The sequence below is a fragment of the Henckelia pumila genome, chromosome 3, assembly GCF_033568475.1.
Source record: "Henckelia pumila isolate YLH828 chromosome 3, ASM3356847v2, whole genome shotgun sequence".
NCBI classification, from domain to species: Eukaryota; Viridiplantae; Streptophyta; class Magnoliopsida; order Lamiales; family Gesneriaceae; genus Henckelia; species Henckelia pumila.
Window position 1 is genome coordinate 150,629,470 of NC_133122.1, and position 25,226 is coordinate 150,654,695.

Below are 25,226 nucleotides of genomic sequence, written 5' to 3' on the forward strand. Positions count from 1 at the left end.
ATTATTTGTCACAAATAAACGGTGTGATTAATTAACTATTTTTTCATATAAGAAAATTTATATTAATATCATTTACTTCCCAAAATATAATATATTTAAAAAATGATAAAACATGAATAAAATTCAAATAATTTAAGACATATTTAATATATTTCATTTGATTTTAATATATGAAAAATCCATTAATTAAAATATTATAAAGCATGAATAAAAATTCAAAAAATTTAAGATATAATTAATACATTTCATTCGATTTTATCCTCATTCATGATTTTTTACTCAAATTGTTTTTAAAAAATAAATAATATTTATTCTCAATAATTGTGGTGAATTAAATAAGTTATATGTGGATTAATAATAATTTAAATTTTCAGAAAAAAAAACACCATCCCAATTTTATAAATACAAACTAAAAATAAGATTATATATTATAAGCAGATAGCAAAATTGTAACTCTTCACTAAATCATAATTTCAATCACAAAATTGATCAATCAAAATACATGTTATTACTTATCTATCATTATTAATCAACATCCCATAAAATTAGTTTAATAATCACAATATTATTTATCTATATATAATCAATTTCACCAACTAAACAATATAATTACATATATATTAAAATATTTGAGTTACAATATTATTGCTAGGATAAAACGACACTCGCTCGAGTAGTACCTCTCACATCATATATGTTTGTGCGGATGTATATATACAAACGCACTTTGTTGATTACAATCTTAAATGCTGCTTTCATATAAACAATGATGAAAGGATAGATACCTCAATTCTTATGTGGGTAATTATGCATATATAATTTTAGGTGGGGAAACAAATAAAATATTAATTTTTTTAATTATTTCTTTTACTGCTTTATCCTCTGTCTTTCAATACAAAGACAAGGAATAAGAGACAGCCAATTTGGGGTCCCCATCAATCACTAAAACTCACACACTCTTTAGGCAAATAAAAACACTGAACTAATTAGTTAAGTTCCCACACTAGTTTCTATAAATTCCGTCTACATTTTGTTCCAAAGTCTCGCACCTGAATCAATCATGGGGAAGCTTGATAAGTTTCTGCAGAAGGGGAATGAAAACGGAGATAACGAAGAAGAAATCGAACAAGAACGGCGAAAAAGGAAGTTGGGAGGTGTTAGAACGATGCCATTCATCCTTGGTGAGAATCCCCATATATATATATTTTCTCGTATTCTCTAGTATTATCTTTTGGTTGGTTGGAGAGAAGAACTATCTCATATGATAAACTTACGATGATCATCTTGCACGTATCCAATTACTCACTAATTTTATTATATTTGCGTCTCGAACTTGATATCACTTTCCAAATTCGAGATTTTGATGTCAGATGCACTACAAGTCATTGACAGATAAAAAATAAGGGTAAGTTGCATATATCACCCTTGTGAAATCCCGTGTTAACTAATAACCCCTGTGAAAAATTTTTAAGCTAATAAACCCCTGTGATTCTAGATTTGTAGCATACACACCCCTTCTGGCTAAAAAATGACGAAAATGCCTTTGAATTTTATGAACTATTTAATTTATCATTTATTTTATGTAGGGGTATTTTCGTCATTTTTTAGCTGAAAATGGTGTGTATGCTACAAATCTAGAATCACAAGGAGTTATTAGCTTAAAAAATTTTCACAGGGGGTTATTAGCTAATACGAAATTTCAAAATGGTGATATATGCAATTTTCTATAAAAATAACGATTGTTTAATGTATTTTAAAGGTAATTGGTGATAGAAAATAGGAATTTTAGTTAATCTCGAACTTGGCAGCATTTAATATCTTCACATGGTGAACTACACTAAGGTGTTGTGCTGTCTGATATGCAAAAGTTCCAAGTCATGAATTTTTGGTAGCCCTTTTAAATTAACTTATAAGTATATTTTAACTCAAGTAGCATTGATCGTGTGTTATAGAATTATGATATGATAATTATACCGTAATTATTAAGTAATAAGGATATGGTGATAATAACAAATGATTTTGATTATAAATATAGTTTTTGGTGCAAATGGTTTGGCGTGATATGATGAGTATGATTGAATGATAGATTACAACTAAACCTTTATTTTTTTTTAAAAAAACTTATATTTTAGTAATATCCAGTATTATGTTAGTATTTTAACAGGATAAAAAATTAAAAAACAAAAGATAATCAATTACGTACACTAAAAGCATACTTGTAAATCATTCCTTATCAAACATGTTTATACTAGCTTTCATGTAAAAATTACGTAAACAGTACGTATACATAACTTTATTATTGAATGGTAAATAAATCATATCTGAAAAAATATTGAGTGTGGCTTAGGGTGGAAAATTATTCCAATAAAACAATAATTGTACCCTCTAAAGTTCGTATCAAATAGGCCCGATATATAAGCAAGTTAACTATAAATATAGACATCATTTTCTTGAATAGTTTCCTTTCGCCTAAATAATTTAGAGTAGGTCTCCTGTGAGACGGTCTCACAAATGAGACGGGTCAACTCTATCCATATTTGCAATAAAAATTAATACTTTTGGCATAAAAAGTAATATTTTTTCATGGGTTACCCAAATAAGAGATCCGTCTCACAAAAATGACCCATGAGACCGTCGCATAAGAGTTTTTGCCAATAATTTATATGATGCATGGGTGATCCATATTTTTCTTTAGTTAATTATTATTTCCACAAGATTTAAACCAAAGCAAAACTTACAAGACTAGATCGTGATAGCTGGCTACATGGGCGTCAAAACATAAATTCACAAAAACTTACAGACGGTTTATATGATCCGACTTATAAAAAGTATTTTTTATGCCAAAATATTTTATTTATTTTTTTATTATAGATATGAGTCGAATTAACACATCTTAGATATAGATCTGTGACACCGTCTAACATGAAACTTACTCATTAAAATTTCACAAAAATTGACGGGCTCACAGAACAAGCATGTATTATCTTCCTACCTCGAGGATAGTGTCTTTTACAATCAAGGTATAGATTAATGGTGTCACGCCCCAGCCTCGAAGAATTGGACACCAGTGTTGTTACGAAATTGTAACTTTGAAAACAACGGCCTTAGGAATACAGATTCGAAAATAACACCAATCTATCCATTCATAAAACTGAAATGCATCGTCTTTATATAATCAAAACGTTAACAGGAGTCTAACGCAGCGAATTAACATCATAAAACTGAACTGATATAATATGCAGCGGACAAGTTTTAATCAAACTGAAACATATACTAAACGTTAGAAATCATTGGTCTTCTTCACCAGCCTCAGAACTGATTCATCCTCTTCAATTTCCTCTTCGTTCTGATCTGAGATGGTTTTAGGTGTAGGGATGACAACGGGACGGGTTCGGGGCGGGTTTTGCCATACCCGAAACCCGTTCCGCCAAGAAAAAATAGGACCCGGACCCGTCAAGCCTCTTTTTTGGACCCGACCCGGCCCGCCTCAAAACCCAGGTCCAACCCGGGTTTGGACCCGAACCCGTTAATATTATATTTTTTAAAAAAACTTAAATAAATTATTATTTATATTATAATATATAAATATATATACATGCATTTATATATTTTTATTTATTTTATATGAAATGTATATATATAGTGTATTAGCTTATATATATATTTTAAATATATATATATTACATATTATTATATATATATGATATATACATGCAATTATATATTTTTATTTTATTTATTTTATATGAAATGTATATATATGGTGTATTAGCTTATATATATATTTTAAATATATATACTACATACTGTATATATATATATATATATAGTTATACAGTATATTATTATTATTATTATTATTATTATTATTATATATTTTATATAAATATATATACGGGCAGGTCCACCCAAACTTGGGACCCGCTCCGGACCCGTTGACCTGGACCCGCCTTGCCAGGGTTTGAACCCGTCCCGACGGGGGCGGGTTTGAGACGGATTAAACCCAACCCATTTCCATCCCTGTTTAGATGGGTGAGTGATATGGTCGTCATTCAGTAAATGAGAGAATCATCTCATCTTGTAAAATCATTTTTTAACAGAAAATGTTATACATATAATTCAAAACAGTAATCATGTATATAGAAAAACAAGAATCGGTTTTATATGAACTAAAATGCTTATGATTTTCGTGGCTAATTGATCTCAGTCCCTTATATGATAATTCTCAAAAGGTGAGTTCGGTAATCAATAATCAGTAGTGTTCATAATACATATTCCTACCACTAGTTCATAAGATTCAGTGCATCAAAACTAAAAGTTTCAAAATTCATGCTTTGTATACAAAACAAACATGTTGGACTTGGAACAGTTTTAAAACATATTATCGAGTTTTATATCAGAAAGCTTACTTATGCATAATTTGCTAAGAATGTTTCAGTTGTCTTAGCAAAGAGTCTGCACTTGCTCAATTGCTCTACTTGCTCAACTAACTTCTTCTCCTCAACTGAGAATTTCCTCACTCAAATTTCTAGGTGTTTTTGCTCAGAATTTCGTGTAACATCCTTTCAAAAATCCGAACGCTATTTATAGGCAAAATCTGACTGTTAAACTCTCATTTATGTCATTATTTGTCATGATCTCGAGTTAATGTGTCAGTTACAACTTTGAAGCAGCTGGTATTTTGAAATTTTAGAGTAACTACTGGTCTTCCGAACTGATCCCAACGGAATTGAACTTGTCTAACTGAAATGAATTTTCCCCACTGAAATTTAGTCTAACTGATCCAGTTTCCCTCACTCCAACTGACCATTTTCTTCCCCATTTTCTCAACTGATTTTCGGGTTCTCACAAATGGTCCAAATTTTTTTATTAGGAAAGATTTGCAGAAAAAAATATAGACATTATGTGCCGAAAAAACCATTAGACACGAATAGAAACTGACAAGAAATGAGCATTTTTACAGCAAATGAAATGTGCGACAGATTTGCTGGTGCTGGATTTCATGCCAACATGATCACATACCTCACTCAAGTCTTGAACCTCCCTCTCGTTAAGGCCTCCAACACCATCACCACTTTCGGCGGAACCTCCAACTTCACCCCGCTTCTTGGCGCCTTCATTGCGGACTCGTTCGCAGGTCGTTTTTGGACCATCATCGTCGGTTCCATAATATACATCATGGTTTGTCGACCTCTTATATTTATTAACATACATGTACATGTCCATATTATTACGAGTGCGTTAGGAAGTATGCAACACATTGCACAATACTATTTTGACAAACAGACATCATCATTTAAAAAAAAAAACTATTTTTGTGCAAGAATATTTAATTTGCCCAAAAAATCTAGAGATATTAGCGTCCATCTTGCAGTTTTAAGTAGTATTGTACATACCCAATAATTTTGCAATTTTAAAGATATAAATTTGGTCTGTCAATACAAAATTTTAAGAACTGTATGTAGTTTGGAGCTATGTAGTATGTAATGAATATATATTTGAGTAAAATATATATTTGAGTACAGTGAAAATGTACTCTTGATTGTTGTATAATATGATGAGTTGTGATGACTGGATTGATATTATAATATACTCAAATTATAACGAATTATTTATTATAAAATTAGCTTCTTCTTCTCCTTGTTGTTGATGAAAAAATTAGCGAAATTTTAATTATTGATATGCATGACGTTTATTCCATTATGTACCTACACATGCACACATAAAATTATTTACTAAAAAATATATAACATCCGTATCCGTACAATATTACATAATTATTCTACGTTATTTTTGAAAATATTTTTCCAAATAAAGTGCATGAATCAGTGTTATAAAAACCGAAACGAACCGGCCGGTTCGACCGGTTCGACCGAAAACTGGTCCGGTCCGAAATACCCCTAAAAACAGTTTTAACGGTTTAACCGCTCAAAACCGGTCAAGAACCGGTCAAAACCGGTCGAACCGGCCAAGAACCGATTGAACCGATTTTTGAATTTTTTTTTAAAATTGTTTTTTTTTTAATTTTAAAATCTTAATTTAATATTTTATTATATATATACACATGATTATTTGAAATTTGTACTTCATTAAAAATATTATTTTATTATTATTATATTTTTTTAATTAATTTATTTATTTTTAAAAATATAGTATATATAACTATAATTCATATTTTGAATATATTTATATAGTTATTTATTTTTTAAACTATGATAAATATATTTTTGTTTATTTATATACATCTTTTAGAGTTTTAAAAAAAGATATTATTAATTATATTATATTATATAAACGGTTTTCCGGTTCGACCGTCCGGTTAAAACGGTCGAACCGGTTGGAACGTTTTTTTAAGGTAGACCAGTTCGATCACCGATCCAGTTATGAAAACATTGACATGAATAATGATAATTAATGTAATTTTAAAGCAAATCTGTAATCTAACCTACTTCTTTCAGCTTCTTATTCGGATTTCTATTTGGGAGATTTTTCAAGAAGCATATATAGAACCAACAAAAGTAGATCAAATAAAACCGAAATGAAATGCATTGTGACAGGGAATGGCTACCCTCACGGTTTCGGCGATCCTGCCTCGGCTACGACCGCCGCCATGCCCGGCTCAGGTACACTGCAAGGAAGCCTCCGGCCAACAGCTATGGATTCTGTACCTTTCCCTTCTTCTAATGTCGTTGGGTGCCGGCGGAATGAGGCCTTGTGTGGTCATGTTCGCCGCGGACCAATTCGACATGTCTAAATCCAAAGTAGAATCCAGGACCTGGAACTTCTTCAACTGGTACTACTTCTGCATGGGGATGGCCTCTTTTCTTGCTCTAACCATTGTAGTTTACATCCAAGATAACATCAGCTGGGCTTGGGGCCTCGGGGTTCCGACAATCGCCATGTCGGTGTCTATTGTAGTTTTCATCCTCGGCTCCTCGTTATACTGCAAAATCAAACCAGCCGGGAGTCCGTTCCTTAGGCTAACGCAGGTAATCGTTGCTGCTGCGAGGAAACGTAAGGCCGTTGCACCGCAAAACGCAAATGCCCTGTACGAAAACAGAGCATTGGACGCCGATATATCGACTACCGGAAGGCTCCTCTACTCCAATCAGTTCAAGTAAGATGCTAAATTATAAGTTCAATTTTGTTCACAACACGAGATTTTGAGCATGATTTCAATACTTTGACAAAAAGGTGGTTCGATCGTGCTGCTGTTGTATCCGAATCCGACACGAAAGAACCGAACAAGCCGAATCTATGGAGACTAGCAACAGTCCAAAGAGTTGAAGAACTCAAATCCATAATCAGGCTGCTGCCTATTTGGTCAGCATACATACTTCTAGTAGTTGCACATTCCCACCAGGTAAGCTTCACCATCCAACAAGCTCGAACCATGAACCGACGTTTATCGCCCTCGTTTCAAATCCCACCAGCCAGCATGTCCATATTCAGCTCCCTAACTTTTCTAATCGGCATCCCCCTATACGAGCGTCTATTCGTGCCCTTTTCTCGGAAATTTACCAACAATCCAGTAGGAATCACATACCTTCAAAGAATGGGTATCGGATTCGCCATCAACATATTCGCCACCGCTGCCTCAGCACTAGTCGAGATCAAACGGAAAAAAGCTGCATTAGATCACAATCTTGTCGACAAACCAGCAGCAATAATCCCCATCAGTGTCTTCTGGTTGCTCCCACAATACTGCCTCCACGGATTAGCCGAAATTTTCTACTCCGTCGGCCATATGGAATTTCTCTACGACCAATCCCCCGAAAGCATGAGAAGCACTGCATCTGCATTAAACTGGATAGGAATAGGATTCGGGAACTACATTAGCACACTAGTGGTAGCTTTGGTTCACAAGTATTCGGGACGAAACGGCCGGAACTGGCTACCGGACAGGAACCTTAACAGGGGACGATTGGAGAATTACTATTGGCTTGTGACCGGGATACAGGTGGTTAATTTGATATATTATGTGCTATGTGCCTGGTTTTATAAGTATAAACCGATAGAAGAGATGACTGATATCAAAAGAACAGATGAAGATCTTGAGTCTGATAATGGTAGGAAATTGATCCCAAATGGAGATAAACAAGTGGAGCTGGTAAGAAATTAGCTACACATGTTTTCAAGTTACCGTAGATTCATGTATTCAGTGGTATACATGATTCTTGATTATTCTAGTTTTAATGTTTAAGAATTAAGAAGCCATTTTCAACATTCAGTTACCAGTTATTGTGCATGATGAATGATGATCCCATTTAATTATTATTATTTTTACTATATACTTTCCTTTAAAAATAATATTAACCATTTTATGAATGAGTTAGGAAATGAAAACTTCATGTCCAAAATATTTTTTTGGGGAGTGGATCATATATATAGGTTAAAATTACAAAATTATCTCAACATTTAATTCGTAAAAACTCTTTCAAACTTAATAACAGTAATATGTATGGCCCATTTATAGTTATTAATTATAATTAAATAGTGCAATATTGATGCATGCTTGATATGTTTGTTGTTTATAATTCTCGAATTAATTTGATTTATATTTAAATAAAAATAATATTATAGTTGTAAACCACCGAACTTATAAAATATTTCTCCCGAATAAAATTAGTGTAGGGTTGAATCCACAAGGAATGATGAATTATTTCTTTCGAGTGATGCAAATAAAGGGGAGATTTTTCACTAGTACTTCTACCAAAATAAAATACGTACTAAACAAAAAATAAATAATTGATGAGGTGTAAAATTCAATCCGACCAAATTTGAAGGATTCCACTATTCAATTGTATCACCGATCATTGGTCATCAAATAATTTATTCATGCAATTTCAAGCAATTAACCTTAGAATCACAGTGATAACCATTAAAATTCTTGCATTTTCAAGCAATCAACCCTAGAATAACAGAGATAAACATTAAAATTCTTGTGTTTTTCTAATTTAATTGACTCAACCCAGCATCTAGTCAAAACTTATCGATATTCAACTGAGCACGATAACGCTCCATATCTATTAAAGATAGGTTTTAGCTATACGAAAAAAATTAATCCTAAAAATCTAATAATCAAGATAGATGCAATTATTAAATCCAGTTTCGTTCATTTATTTAGATTAATTATGCTATGAGCACAACATACTTAATATATCGGTACTTAATTACTAATCGTTCATGGTAATTACAGATCATTGAATTCATGGATAAAAATAGAAAAACGTAAATCAAATTAATTTTTCAGATTAATCAACATACAGTCTTCATAGAAATAAAACTTAAACCAACAAATACTTGAAATTAAACAAGAATATCAATTTAATCACATAATCTCACAGTGATTCAATTGAAATAAAGGAAAAATCTTTTGAATCAGAAATAGAACTTTAACCACACACGGTTGGTTTCATAATATCCATAAAAAAAAATGGCAAAAGAGGAAACTACGGTTATGGAGAGGAAAAAAAATATGCGGACCTTCTCTGTTTTTCATGTTGAAAGAGATTAGATAGTCCAAAAGTAAAGGCCTACAAACTAAAATAATAGGCTAATCAAAGATAAAGTTTATCAACGAGGAAATCTAGAGTTTTTATGGAATAAAATTCTTCCAAATATTTCTATCTTCCAACATAATCCTTCCCACTTCAAAAGTCTTTCTTAAATAAAATATCATAATTAGGATTTCTAAAATATGGTATTATCTTTGAAAATTTCGAGTTCCAATTGCAAGTTTTGCTGGTTTAGTAACCATAACATGTGCCCACGCGCCTTAACATAAATCATAATCATCTTCAGGTTTGCTGCTTCAACTTCTTTTATAAGGCGTGCCCACACCTTACCTCAAATTCTCTTTTGGTTTACTTTCACTTCAAGTTTTTATTTTGTGTCTTCCAAATATTACTAAATCCTCTTTTTTTAGCCCAATTTTGCTTCAATTATAAAACTTGCACCTACAACAAAATAACACAAAAATGCATCAATTAAGCATATTAAAATGTGAGAATATGGGAAATATGATAATAAAAACATAAATTTTACGAGTCTATCAGTACTGCCATTTGAATTGATTATATACGAGAGTCATACCATAATCTTAAAAATTACCGAGAGATTAAAATACAAGTTGAAATAAAAAACCAAAACCAATAAACAAAAATTTAACATCTGTATCATATAAATGGAATTTTGGAGGAAAAAAATGATGTTATGTTCTTTTTCTGTAAGAGATTTTTCATAGAGTAATTTGCATTAACATACTATATATACACTTTATGTTTTGGTATTGACTTGCCTTGAAAGTTATAATTTTTTGACTTGTTAAAAAATGTGAATGAAAAATACGTAAAATGTAAGAAAAATGAATCCAAATAATTCATTCTTTACACATAATGATAATATAGATAAGACTAGTCAATAAGTCATTCTGCTGTCATATCTTTTGTTTTGTTTTTGCTTTAATCCCCATTGTTGTACTATATATATGCGTGGATTAATGTTTTCAAAATTCATATTTATTTATTTGGGTGAATTAGTGTTCAGTCCCTAAACCAAAAGTCAACTTAAGAATCAGCCCCTTGTCAGAAAAAAAATTGTTTGCACTTCCTGGGCCCACATTATTTTTCTTGGATAAAATTGAATACAAAACATTGAAAATATGGTACATGTACATGATATTTGAGCACTAATTATTCAAGATCGAGTACAAAAAATAAGATTTTGAGTAAAAAATCTAAAAATCTTTATTAATGTGAACTTGCAACATATGTTTGAGTACTCAAAAATCATATATTTGTACCAAATCTAACACATTTGATACTCCAATATCAGATATGAGTACCATATTTTCAATGTTTTGTACTGATTTTCATCCAAATAAAATAAATGTGTTATTAATATCAATATTTTCTTAATAATAAAAAATTATATATTTGTACAAGATCTAATACATTTGATACTCAAAATCTCATATATTAGTACCGTATTTCTAATATTTTGTACCGATTGTCATCTAAAAAAAACAAACGTGTCATTATATCAATATTTGTTTACAAATTGTAGTACTCAAAAATAATAAATTAATATCATCATTTAAAATAGTTGGTACTCAAATATCATGTACTTGTACAATTTATGTTTTGTACCGAATTTCATCCATAACAAAACATGTGGGCCCAAAAAATTTAAACAAAGTTTTTTTCTGACAGGAACTGATCACCAATTTAAATTTAGGATTGAGAACTAAATTATAAATTACCGTTATTTATATAGTGTCTTTGTGTCAGAATCAGGTGATTGCCACTAACCTAGCTAAAAGTTAAATTTGTTAGCTATGATATCTTATTATTATTATTATTATTATTATGACCGTGTAGAACCTCTTATTAAGTACGAGGGGGCACCCAAGGAACTGCACTTATTTGAATGTTATTTGAATTTGGGAAGAGGCATTTTTTACTGTTCACTCTTATTATTTTTTATGTGTCTTCTTTCAGTAGAGACATCTTAATATTTCTTTTACGGTTCACATAGACAACCAAATTAAAACAATGTAAATATTTTGACATACTAAAGTTTCCACGATATCACTAATATCAGTACTACTATTCAAACATGCTTAACCCAACAATTTGTTTTTATTTCTAAAAAAGGCATCCTAGCAATAGGATTCATTAATTATTTATATTTTCTATGGTTCCTAACTTGTTCATGTATTTTTTTATTCAATAAAATTCATTTTGATACACGAACTATTGATAAAATGTCAAATTAGTAAATGAACTATTAATAATGGGTTGCTTGGTAACTAAAATGTCGATTTTATCCCTTAATAAATTTTCTTTTAAATCCGATTATTTTTAGTAAATTCAACTAAGTGCAAATTTTAATTTTCAAAGTAACTTTTATTGATTAAAAGTGTAAAAATAAATGTATATTGATTTAAAAATTATAAGAAATAAGTATCTTAATTTTTATAATATATTTATATTTTAATAATTAATAAATTATTTATTAAAATATAATATATTTTTAAATTATTAATAAATATATGATAAAATTGTATTTTTTCTATCTATATTAAATAATCAATTTTTTTTTGAAAAAAATTGATATAAAAATTATATATTAAAAAAACATCACAATAAATTAAGTATATACACGACTAAAATATATCTAATACCGATAAAAACATAGTAAAATAAATATTTATTTATTCATATTTAAATTCATGCACGAGTAAAAATATATAAACTACAAATTCTTAGATAAAGTGGAGAAATTTTAGTTAATTAGAATCACGTAAATCGAGATAATGAGTGAAATTTTTTTTATGAGAGTTGTTTTTTTTTATGATCTAAAACTTTGATGTTGAACATTTTTTTGAATTTCCAACAGAACAATACCATATTTCAAAAAATAAAATGGTGATTATGTTTGATTCAACAATTTAAAACAAGATCAACGGACTCAGCCGCTTCGGTGATATATATTTATTTATTTTATATTTTTATCCATATTTTACAATATTTGTTGTTGTATAATTTGAGTTGACAATTCTTTATCATGATATAATTTTAAATAAATATGATATTTTTAAAATTAATCAATAAATAACCTTGAAAATAAAATTAGGTACCTACTCAAATTTTAATAATAATAATAATTGGAATTAATAGAATAAGGATAAACTTAACTTTTTAATTTGATCATGTATCAATTAAACTATTTGTGATAGTTTATGTACCAATTTGAAATTTTATCAATAGTTTGTGTACCAAAATAAATAATTAAATAAGATGACATCTAATTAATATATAAAATACCAATATATATTTAATATAGACACTTGCATCACCTGGACGGCGCTACCGAATATTAATACTAATGACAGGTATTCATGATAATTACTTTTAGGTTCTTGGCATACCTTTCGTTTTTAAAATTTCTAAAATATTCTTTACAATCATAAAATTGACATTTTCTTTATTTCTCATTTCATGGACATTTATTTACTTAGGATATATTATTTTAAATTATAACAGGTAAAATCATTCACATTAGTTATATAAAAATTATTGGATTATTTTTAAATATTTTCCTATGTTTTAGATTTGAAAATCAAATATATTATGTTGGAATATAATATAAAATTCTAACATAGATATTATTTTTGAAACAATGAAATGTCAAACAAAACTTACATTCATATAGGATATGTGTCAGCTAATTTTGCTCCGAGTTATTTTATATGTACATACACGATTATATACAAGATTATACGTTGCATTTGAAAGCACAAAATTATTCAGAATGAATTAACATATAGAAAGATTTTTTCATAAAGATATTTTTGTAATCTAAAAAAAAAACGTATAGTATAACCATGTACATAACCTTATATGTATATTATATTTAACATTTCTCTTTTGCTCCCGCTTATAAGAGATCAAACATAACTCTTTACTCGTAATATGAGTAAAAATATTTATGAGTTTGTACCGTTAGTTAGCACTGGTTAAAACTCTTGACAAATTGATAAATGTTTAATCTAAGTTATCAGGGCTAACCTAGGTCTCATGTATTTGATTCTCATGAATTATAAGGATTGTAATTATTGCAGTGAAATTGCAAGAGAAATTTAAATTTTCCTGCAAGGAGAGTATTGATTCAGTTTTTTTTTTTTGGGACAATTTTTCTTAAAATTTTTACAATCCATCAAAGTCGGTTAAAATATTCAAATTCAAATTTTTTTTTTCTATTAAGAGAGGTTTACGTTACTGATCAGTTGCACAACAAATGAGATATTGTAATTTTTTTAATATGCCATAAGTTTGACTGTATTTTTTTCTCGAAAATATCTTTATTAAAAAAAAATAAAAATTCAGAACTATTGTTTTTTTTTTAAAAAAAAGATTCAGAACTATTTATAATTATGATCTAAATTTTTTTTAAAACATGGTTGGCTCTTAATAGGGACATCACACGAGGAAAACTCCTCGTGCGATGATGCAGGTAGGGCCGCGGAGTCCCTCCTCGTGGTGACCCCCCTGCAATCTTGTTTTTTTTTATTTTTTATTTGTTTTTAAAACTTGAAATTGATCTTGGGTCAGATTAATCTGGACCGTTGGATTATAAAAAATAATTATAAAATTATAAAATTAATGATAAAAAATTAATTTGATTTGGAAAATAATTTATTTTGTTGTTGGTAATTTGTTTTAATTATTTTTAATTTTTAACATTTTTTAATTTCATGTATTTATTAATTTTTTGTAATATTAAAATTTTAATTATGTGTAATTTTAATTTTTTAATTATGCAAATTTATTTTGTGTTTAAATAAAAATATATTTAATAAAATAAAAATTTAAATATTTCAACATCCTTCTACAACATTATCTCACCCTTGCAGAACCAAGCAATGAAGTTATCATCGCTGACATCATCATGCAATGAAGTTATAACTTCATCACACCAACTTCATCTCACCGTTGAACATGCTCTAAAATGGTATTATAGTACGAGGTATATAGATTTCGAAGTTCGAAGTACTGCGTGCATCTGGTCTTTTCCTTGTTTCACGGGATTCCTTTGATATGTTGAGGAATATTTCACCTATTTAAACATTTGCCCAAGCACGGCCGTCTATAGTTCTACTAATTTAATGAAGATTTTTTTATTTAAACTTAAAAAAATATTAATCCAAGTGTAATCGGTTTTTGATAATATAACTTGTCAAAGTTTGATTTTTCATTTAGTAAATTTCATTTTTTTTGCCCGAGCGGGTAAATGAGATCTTACATGTATAGGTAGTGTCGCAAAGAATATCTAAAAATGAAGATTGATCAATACATATGAGGTCCATCATTTTCTCAGTGTACCCCTCATATATTTATTAATTTCCACCTTTGGATGCATAATGAGAGCACAACCTATACAGGTAAGTTGAAATAATCTGCCGAGCGAGACCATTTAAATTTAATCCATCAAATATTGTTATGGAAACTATATAATAGTTCTAATGATTAATATGAAATACTATAAGTTTGGAAGATCAAATCAATCAAATATTTATATATAAATAAAGTCCTACTCACAAGTACTTTTGCCAAATATTATAATGAAATGGTTAACATTTTTTTACTTTTGTCAAATATTATAATAACATTAACATATAAAATAAAATGATTAACATTTTTTGGAATATAAAAGCATTTCATATTTTCCTTAATAAATATATACTAACATTGTGAGTACCAACTGTAGTTGAAAACATTTTTTGGAATATAAAAGCATTTCATATTTTCCTTAAAAAATATATAATAACATTGAGTACCAACTGTAGTTGAAAAATATGAATTTACTTTTTGACTCATGTTTCCTTTCAATACGATAAATGATAGAGATGGACCCGTTAGGTGAGATTGCCGAAATTTTCATTTAAATCTTGTCACATCTAAAAAATTTGTTTGATACCATGTTGTTTTCACAAAAGCTAGTATATTAATTGAATAATACCACGATTTGAAAAAAAAAAAAACAATAAAGAGAAAAGTCACATGTTTATTCTACATATCGATCTTATTTTTGTAAAACAGATTTTTGACCAAGTTTGACTTATAAAAAATATTATTTTATATATAAAAAATTAATATTAATTTTCACTGCATGTATGGCCGTATGGATCGAGTCAACCCATCTAATATATATACAAGAACATAGCCATAAAACATTTTAACCCTGATTGACTGATCCGAATATCCGATAAAAAAATAAAAGACGACACAGACTAACTGAAATTTCAGATTGCTTTTAACTCTTCTTTAAATGCAGTGGGCATGAAATAGACGTGAACTGACTTCGAAAAAAATTTGGTAGTTGTAAAAAAATATAAGGTTTGCATATAAAACATATTAAATTTTGCTCTTTAATCATATCTTTACAGTGTGCTCAGAATGAAAAATATGATATTTCAAGTAATAGATCACACTGTATAAATTCACACATGAATCACTACAAAAAAATCGCATTACCGATATAAGACAGGAAGATTTTCTAAATGAAAAGCAATAATTATAAACCCTACAAGTAAAACATTTGAAAATGTATTATAATAATTTCCATTTTCCAATGAAGAAATACAAAAATGAAATAGAAAATCATAGAACTAAATAAAATTGAATTTTTGTAATTTGATAAAAAAAAAATATGTTATTAGTATATTAAAAAGAATATCCTGTTACTAAAATTAATAATAATAATAATAATAATAATAATAATAATAATAATAATAATAATAATAATAATAATAATAATAATAATAATAATAAAAGTTGATGCATATATTAACTAAATTTTAATTGATTCAGTGCAATTTTATTTTAAATTGCAACTATAACCTCACTGATTAAATTTATTGATTATTTTTTTTTTCTAAAATAACATTTATTCAACTCAAATCTTTTAAACCGCACAGCAGACCAAGTGTCATGGTTCGATTGCTCTACCCAGCAGTGACAATTATTGCACTCCAACAATCTCCATCCCAATAATTGCACTTTTTGCAATCAATGAGAATCGAACCCATGACCTTGGCTCTGACACCAATTATAGGATCGAGCGCTTGACGCTTTATCAAAAGTTATAGCTGGTGGTAATGGTGCAACTCAAATCTTTTAAACCACACAGCAGCCCAAACGCAATGGTTCAATCGCTCTACTCAACAGGGACAATTATTGCACCCCAACAATAATTTAAAATATTTAGATAGCCAATCACTCCTAAAAAAATTGAGTAGTCTCTGGTGAGACGATCTTACAAATTTATATGTGTAAAACGAGTTGAACTAATCTACTATATGCAAATATATATGCAATGAAAATTAATATTTTTGAAATAAAAGAATAATAATTTTTCATGAGTCAATGAGAGTTGAAAATCAAATATTTCACAAAAATTGATCAATGAAACGGTCTTTTAAAAGTTTTGTGATAAAATCATGTGGAAAATCATTGATTTGAAAATATTAAAAATATTATGTTTAGATAAATATTTTAACTGTATAAACACAAAACATACAATTACTGAAAATGCTTAACCTTGAATAGTGGATTTGAAATTCATTCAAATTTAACATGTATACAAACAAGTCAATAACTTCAAAAGAATGGTATCAAACTCATCTTAATGGGGTGATCGAGTTAGTAGAATATGCGAGTTTTGTTAGTGGTCAGGAGTTCGATTTTCCTACGAATATCTTTTGAGCAACCTATTGTACATGACTAATTCAGTACGATTTACTTGCCCAATATGATTCATAAACTATTATGTTAATATGAAAGATTTATACAATACGGGATAACGACTGCGGTCTCTATCTTCTTATAAAAAGAAGAATAAAGAAAAGAAATTAGAATTTAGATATCAAACAAATTGAACCGCTAAGTCATTTTCATATTTCGTACACTTTTTTCTTTGCAACCGCCAAGTCATTTTCATATATATATATATCGTCCACTTTTTTTTTAACATTATATCGTCTACTTAATATGCCGTAAACTATATATATATTTCGTGCAAGGCACGCACAAACACACATATATACCTTCATGAATCGAACGACAGTTAATTATCTTAATTCGCAATGATTCTTTCCTCCAAACTGCTGCATGGTAATAATTAATCCACTCCATTATAGTTTATTTGCATTAAAAATTTGGCTCATTAATTATCTATTTATTTATGTTTAAAGTTGAGCTTGATGATTTTTACATATGTGTATCTTGGAAAATTAAATTTTCTTATACTACCCCTCATTTAAAAACTATTATTTAATTAATACAGAAATTACGATTTCAAATATATATGTGTGTGTGTACAACCTTTGTCGTTTGATACCAAGACGATCACATCACATGCTTATAAAAAAAACCCAATCTGGAGTCCCTATTCGTAACTCTCATTTATTATTTTATGTGGCATAATTCCTATAAATTCCATCTTCATCGTATACCGAAAACTCACACTTGAACTATGGAGAAGGTTGATAAGTTTCAGAAGAAGGGTTGTGGAGATGGAGATTTCAAGGAAGAAACTAAAGAAGAAGATCATGCTAAAGTGCAAAAAAGGAAACTTGGAGGTCTTAGAACAATGCCTTTCATCCTTGGTAAGAAAATCCGTCTCAAATTTCGTATTCTCCGTAAGATAAATTTTATTTATACTTCATTTCTTGTTTTTGGCGTTTCATTTTATGTATATGATAATAATTTTATTCTTAATAAGTTGGAGTATGTACTATGAGTAGGTCTACTGTCTCATGGATTTATGAGACGTGTTGATCCGTTCCGTATAACCTAGAGTGAAAAGTAAAAACTTTTTCATGGGACGGATCGCGTTGGAGCATGAGATGATCTTATAAGAGTTTCTGTGACGTAACATAAAATGCAGCGAAAATAATACTGCTCAATTTTAATTTCATAATATTCTTTTAGTAGTACATGGACAATCTAGTAATTATAGTTGATATATAATTCGAAAATTTTCATTATAATAAATCACGCCCTTTCTTTTTTTAGTTGATTGTGGGGATCATGAATATGAATGAATTAGCTGCTTTAATTTGTTTTTTTAATTTGAATGTTTTAAAAGTGACGATCACCCACAAAAAAAAAACCACTTATATGTTACATTCCGAGATTATATTTTCCCGAGAAATCTATAATTACAAGAAAAATGACAAAAAATTTAGCTGTCATTCTGTGCCACTGTCGGGAAAATGGAAATTACTATTTTAAAGGTAATCGGTTATAAGAAATAGGAATTGCAGATAATGATCTTGTAATAGACAGCAGGTATGTGTGTCTATATATATATATATATATATATATATATATATATATAGAATAGATGAGAGCCACACCAGATAAAGACTGTCTAATAATACATAGATGAAATCAGCACCAGATAAACACTCGAAGCTATCAATAAGATATAATTATTAATAAAATATTTACACACACAAAAACTCACGTGAAATGATCATCTCGTTAGTTAATTTTATGATACTGATCTCTTAATCGACCGGACCATGAAAAATATTATTTTCTATGCCAAAAATATTACTTTTCATTTTATATATGGTTCAGGTCAACCCGCACCACGGATAAATATCTGTGAGAATGTCTCACAAAAGCCCTTACCCAATTTAAATAAGTTGGAACTCCACGTGATTTATAAGAAGAAATCATATAATTAATCAATGCGTATTCTAATGATTATATTAATTATAATTTATAACTCATGGTTAACTATCATACAAGTTTTTTTTTTGACATAAAACTATCATACAAGTTGAAAAGGCACTCAGAGGTGTTTCACTCAACTCGAGCGTTTCTCAAGAGTTTATGAGCTTTCCACCTTTGTTTGGTAATTTCTTTTTAAAAAATGATATATGAAATATAAATGGTCGTCAACAACATTAATAATAATAAATGTTTTAATTATATACTTATTATCGTACTAATTAATATTTATAATAATATTACCTATTATTTATAAAGTATAATTGTAATCATTACATATAATCTTTCATCTTCTATAACAATATATACATTATTATTACTATTAAAATATTAATAATTGTAGTAGTAATAATATTTATAATAACAATTAATACAATTACACTTGTAATTATTATACTTAATACTAATATGTTTCGATTTAATTAAAAAATACCCATTTACTGATTAATTTTAAATCAATTTAGTGAAATTTTAATTAATTTACAAAAATATCCTCAAATTTTGATTTCATTTAACTTCCTCTCAAACTCATTTCTAACAATATCTCATCATTAATCCATTATGTTTATCAAATTTTATCTATTTTTTAGAAAGTTTAAATTACTAATATTATATATATATATTTATCTTAAATATCTAAAATTTTAAATATTTAATTAATCATGTAATAATAATAAAATTTCTACGTTCATGCACACACGTGAAAAGGAGCGCTACTTTATTATTACTATTATTTCATAAATCTGAATAAAATTTTAACAACAATAATAAGTTTATGAAAAACAAGTATTCTTTTATTTTCATATTGTTATAATGTTATGTCCTTGTTTGATAATTATCATCAACGTTTTTAAGGTCCAACAGTCAACACTCTCTTATTTTAAACACTTTAAATAATTATCTTTGAAAATAAGACTTCATAGCTAGTTGTTTTAAATAAATTTAGACAAATAATTAATTGTTAGAGATTTAATAAACCATGTGATTCAACTAAATATCACATCAGCCAAGAATTCATGTCGAATTACGTGAATCCATTGAATATTAATCTAGCATGCATCAAAGTTATGGATCTTCCAAAACAATATAGAATCAACCATCTTATTCTTGCTTGGAGAGATGATAGCATGATAGAGATATAGAATATATATGTATTGTACCGTATATATTCTCTGCGACCATAACCATTTATATATAACCTAAGAAGTCTTTTGCCCGTTACAGAAAACCTAACTGGGCAGGGTTTCTACACATAAAGTAGACCATATCAATTTATTTTAATATTTTAGAAACCCATAATTAATTAGATCATTTTATTAGGTTATTTATTAGATAGCAGGTTAATGTACAACCCACAAAAATAATTCCAACATTAACGTCTTAGAAATTATGAACTTTTATGTTTTTATGACGTGAGAACCCACCGCTACGCTGGATAATTATGAATTTTTATCATACTTGCACAATCTGTATTTCTGAGTCTCAAAACTGACAGAAATGAGCATATTTTGAATTTCAGCAAATGAAATGTGCGACAGATTTGCTGGTTCTGGTTTCCAGGCCAACATGATCACATACCTCACTCAAGTCTTGAACCTGCCTCTCGTTAAGGCCTCCAACATCATAACCACATTTGTTGGAACCTCCAACTTCACCCCGCTCCTCGGTGCCTTCATCGCCGACTCGTTCGCTGGCCGGTTTTGGACCATCATAGTTGGTTCCATAATATATGTCATGGTTCGTTATCTTCTTCAAAAAATGCAATCTACGTACAGTTAATTTCTTTAGTTGGAATGGCGTATATATATTTTATGTTGCTTTGTGTTCATTACAAATTTTGCTTAGTTTTAATAATTGACAAACGTACATTATATTATTTTCATTATTCACTCATAATATGTGTTTATTTTTGAAAATATTTTTTTTTTTTTGCATACAAATTGTCGCATCTTTCCATGTATCATATATATACGTACCATGGGGATTCTATGTTTCTTCTGGTGTATTTGTACAAGATTCGAGCGAATATCTCACCCAAAAAAACAAAAAAAAATACTGATGAGTTTCACGTATATTTGTTTTCAAGTAAGATGTTCGCCTAAATATCTCGTACAAGAAGACACCCGGAGTTTCCTCTTGATATAACATAGAAACACCCCATACCATGTGCGCGTAACGTCACATGCATTATTACCCATGCATGCAAGATATACATCTAGCTCATCTCATGCAGCAAATATATATATAGTAGAATTTTGATGCATGATATGAATCAAAACTGAATACTTAGGGAGTGTTTGCAATCACTAAAAAAAAGTGATTGTTAGCTTTTGGCTTAAAAAAATTATTTTTGTGTGTTTTTTAAACCTAGATTATGTGTTAGCTTATGCTTAACTTAATTGAAATCCAAAAGCTAGTATGTGATGATTATGATTCTTAAAAAATGATTCTAATAAGAAGGTCATTGTTAAAATCACTCTAATCACTTATTTATCAAACACTACCCAACTTTGATTTTTAGATTCTCACATTGTTTCCAAACACTACCAACTTTTGATTTTTCTTAACTTTTTTATAATCTATAAATTAATCGCTTTTACAAAATCACAATCTATTGCAAACAATGCCTTAATTTGTTTGTGACAGGGAATGGTTGCCCTCACTGTTTCGGCAATCCTGCCTCGGCTACGGCCCTCGCCATGTCCGACTCAGGTTAACTGCCAGGAAGCATCCAGCCAACAGCTATGGATTCTATACATGTCCCTTTTCCTAATGTCTTTGGGTGCCGGTGGAACGAGGCCTTGTGCAATCATGTTTGGCGCGGACCAATTCGACATGACCAAATCCAAAGTAGAATCCAGGACATGGAATTTCTTCAACTGGTATTATTTCTGCCTGGCCATAGCCTCTTTTCTTGCTCTAACCATTGTAGTGTACATCCAAGATAACATCAGCTGGGGTTGGGGCCTCGGGATTCCCACTATCGTCATGGCATTGTCTATTGTAGCTTTTATCCTCGGCTCCCCTTTGTACCGAAAAATCAAACCACCTGGGAGCCCGTTCGTCAGGCTCGCGCAGGTTGTCGTCGCTGCTGCGATGAAACGTGAAGCCATAGCACCGGATAGCCCGAATGCGCTGTATGAAAACAAAGATTTGGATGCCGATATATCGACCACCGGGAGGCTCCTCTACTCGAATCAGTTCAAGTAAGCTCCTCTACTATAAATTGTTATTGTTGGGATATCTTTCATTTAGTTAGTCTTTTGGCTTTTCTTCGACAAAATTTCACAAAATTTCAAAATTCAAAATTTTGTTAAGGAGAATTTGAAAAGTAGTGCTTCCTAAAACGTTCTTCCAAACACTAACTTAGTATATTAGAGTGATGAGTATTAAGGTCTTAAGTAATTTACACTTCTGGTTGTTGAATTACAATTACAAAAGCTACTGTTAACCCATGCATGCATGCTACTCGATTGGAGAGAGCTTTTAAAAAAGTAGTCTAAAAAATGCGCATGGCTGTCATGGTCATTCACAAAAAGGGTTGTCTAATTCTTGCTGTGTTACGTAAAGATGGCTCGATCGCGCTGCTGTTGTATCCGAATCCGACATGAGTGGACGCAACCAGCCAAATCTATGGAGACTAGCAACAGTCCACAGAGTAGAAGAGCTCAAAACCATAATCAGAATAATTCCTCTCTGGGCAGCATACATACTCGTGGTAGCTGCACAAGCCCACCAGAACAGCTTCACCATCCAACAAGCTCGAACCATGAACCGACACTTGTCGCCCTCGTTCCAAATCCCTCCGGCCAGCATGACCATATTCAGCAACCTAACTTTTCTACTCTGCATACCAATTTACGAGCGCCTCCTCGTACCTTTTGCTCGAAAATTTACGAAAAATCCTGTAGGGATCACGTACCTTCAACGAATGGGTATCGGATTCGCGATCAACGTATTTGCCACGGGTGCCTCAGCACTAGTCGAGATTAAACGTAAAAAAGCTGCATTAGATCACAACCTTCTCGATGAGCCAGTAGCAATAATCCCTATCAGCGTCTTTTGGTTACTACCGCAATATTGCATCCACGGATTAGCCGAAATGTTCTATGTCGTTGGCCATATAGAATTTCTTTACGACCAATCCCCCGAAAGCATGAAAAGCACCGCAGCTGCATTAAACTGGATCAGCATAGGAATTGGGAACTATATTAGTACCCTAGTGGTAGCTTTAGTTCACAAGTATTCGGGGCGAAACGACAACTGGCTACCGGATAGGAACCTTAACCGAGGACGATTGGAGAATTACTACTGGCTTGTGACTGGGATACAGGTGGTTAATATGATTTATTATGTGGTATGTGCCTGGTTTTATGAGTATAAAACGATAGAAAAGACGACTGATATCGAAACAAGGGATACAGATGAAGATCTTGAGTCAGATATTGCAAGGAGAAAAGATGACAATGGAGACAAATTTAAAGAAGTGGAGTTGGTGCAAAACTAGAAGTTGTTAATTTGAGTTTGCTTAAGTTTGCAATTGTATTGTGGCACATTCTTGTTATAAATAAGTACTGTTATTCTTTATTATTCAAGTTTGATGTTTAAGACGAAATTTTCCATATGTATTCATGTACCAATTATGCATTATGATCCTTTGTTATAGGTACAGTGATTCTTGATTGTTAAGACTGATCCATCTTCATAATATATACTCATGTACGTATCAATCATGCATTATTAATTTTTTTTTTTGAGTGGAAATTATGAATTATGATCCCATTTGTAGGAACTGATCTGATATTATATTTTTTCCTTTCAAATATTTTATATTTAAGAAAAAATTTGCATGGAAAAAGTCACGAAATTAAAACTTTGGGAATATCATTTTAGGTTTTGGCATATGCATTCAAATTTTGGTTTTGAAGCGGAACTTTTAATTTTTGGATTGGATATTGGTCCAATTGTTTTGTGAACGTGACCTGGATATATGTCACATGTCATTATTTTTCGACGCTATGTTAGTAATTTTTTAAGTCACGTCAATATTTTTGAAAACTTTTTTGCAATCATTAAGGCTGATCATTTTTTTAAAAAATTCCCATAATTGCACCACCTTGTTTTATCTTATTTATTAAATGAAAATCAGCATATTTCAACTCCTAATCTAGTTTATTTTGGATTATGTTTAATAAAATGGAATAAATTAATTAAAAAAACCATCATGATCTGAATGCATAGAACTCATATTAAACAACCAAATATTTAATATTATTAGTATGTGGAAGCATGCTTGAAAGTTGAAACTATAATATATATAATTGATTTTGCTGAAGATATGTGTGTTTTGAACTTCCAAATCAACACTTTTACTTTGAGAAACCCTTTAATATCTTTCCCATGATCTATATATATCACAATTTATAGTGTGATTTGAGGATCATGACTTTTGTTTATATATTGGGTTATCTATTGAATTTTGTCATACAAATTGAAAATACCCTCTAATCTCTATGCATTAAATATGATCAACTACTAAACCACATATAATTAATAAATTGGAAAATAACTTTCTTGGTTTAGTAATTTGTATTTTTTTGGTCCACTGATTTTTTAACTTTTGAATTTTAGTAGCTATATTGGTCCATCCAACACCGGAATTTTCCCTTTTATCTTTTTTTTTTTAGAAAAACATTTCTTATAAGAAATTTGCGAATTTCTTGATTTAAGTTCTAATCAATTTATTTGAAAGCAAGTCAACATGAATAATGTCAAACAAATTAAATCACACAAGCTTTACAAGTTTTATGCATTCCATCTGAATCATTCAATGATTGTGATACAAAAAATGTGCTTTAATCATCATCAAATAGCGTTTGTTGGAATAAATTAAAATTGAACATTTTGGTGGTAAATGAA

General features: G+C 29.8%; 1 protein-coding gene across 1 annotated transcript; it reads left to right on the top strand.

Annotated features, from left to right (window-relative positions):
* Positions 1–1,034: 1,034 nt before the first annotated feature.
* Positions 1,035–23,814, top strand: LOC140889738 (protein NRT1/ PTR FAMILY 3.1-like). Its single transcript, XM_073297459.1, has 8 exons — positions 1,035–1,181; positions 4,964–5,175; positions 7,059–7,117; positions 7,195–8,101; positions 18,064–18,172; positions 20,827–21,044; positions 21,954–22,513; positions 22,878–23,814. The coding sequence occupies exons 1-8, from the start codon at positions 1,061–1,063 to the stop codon at positions 23,812–23,814; spliced, it is 3,123 nt and encodes a 1,040-aa protein (XP_073153560.1). The 5' UTR covers positions 1,035–1,060.
* The last annotated feature ends 1,412 nt before the right edge of the window (positions 23,815–25,226 follow it).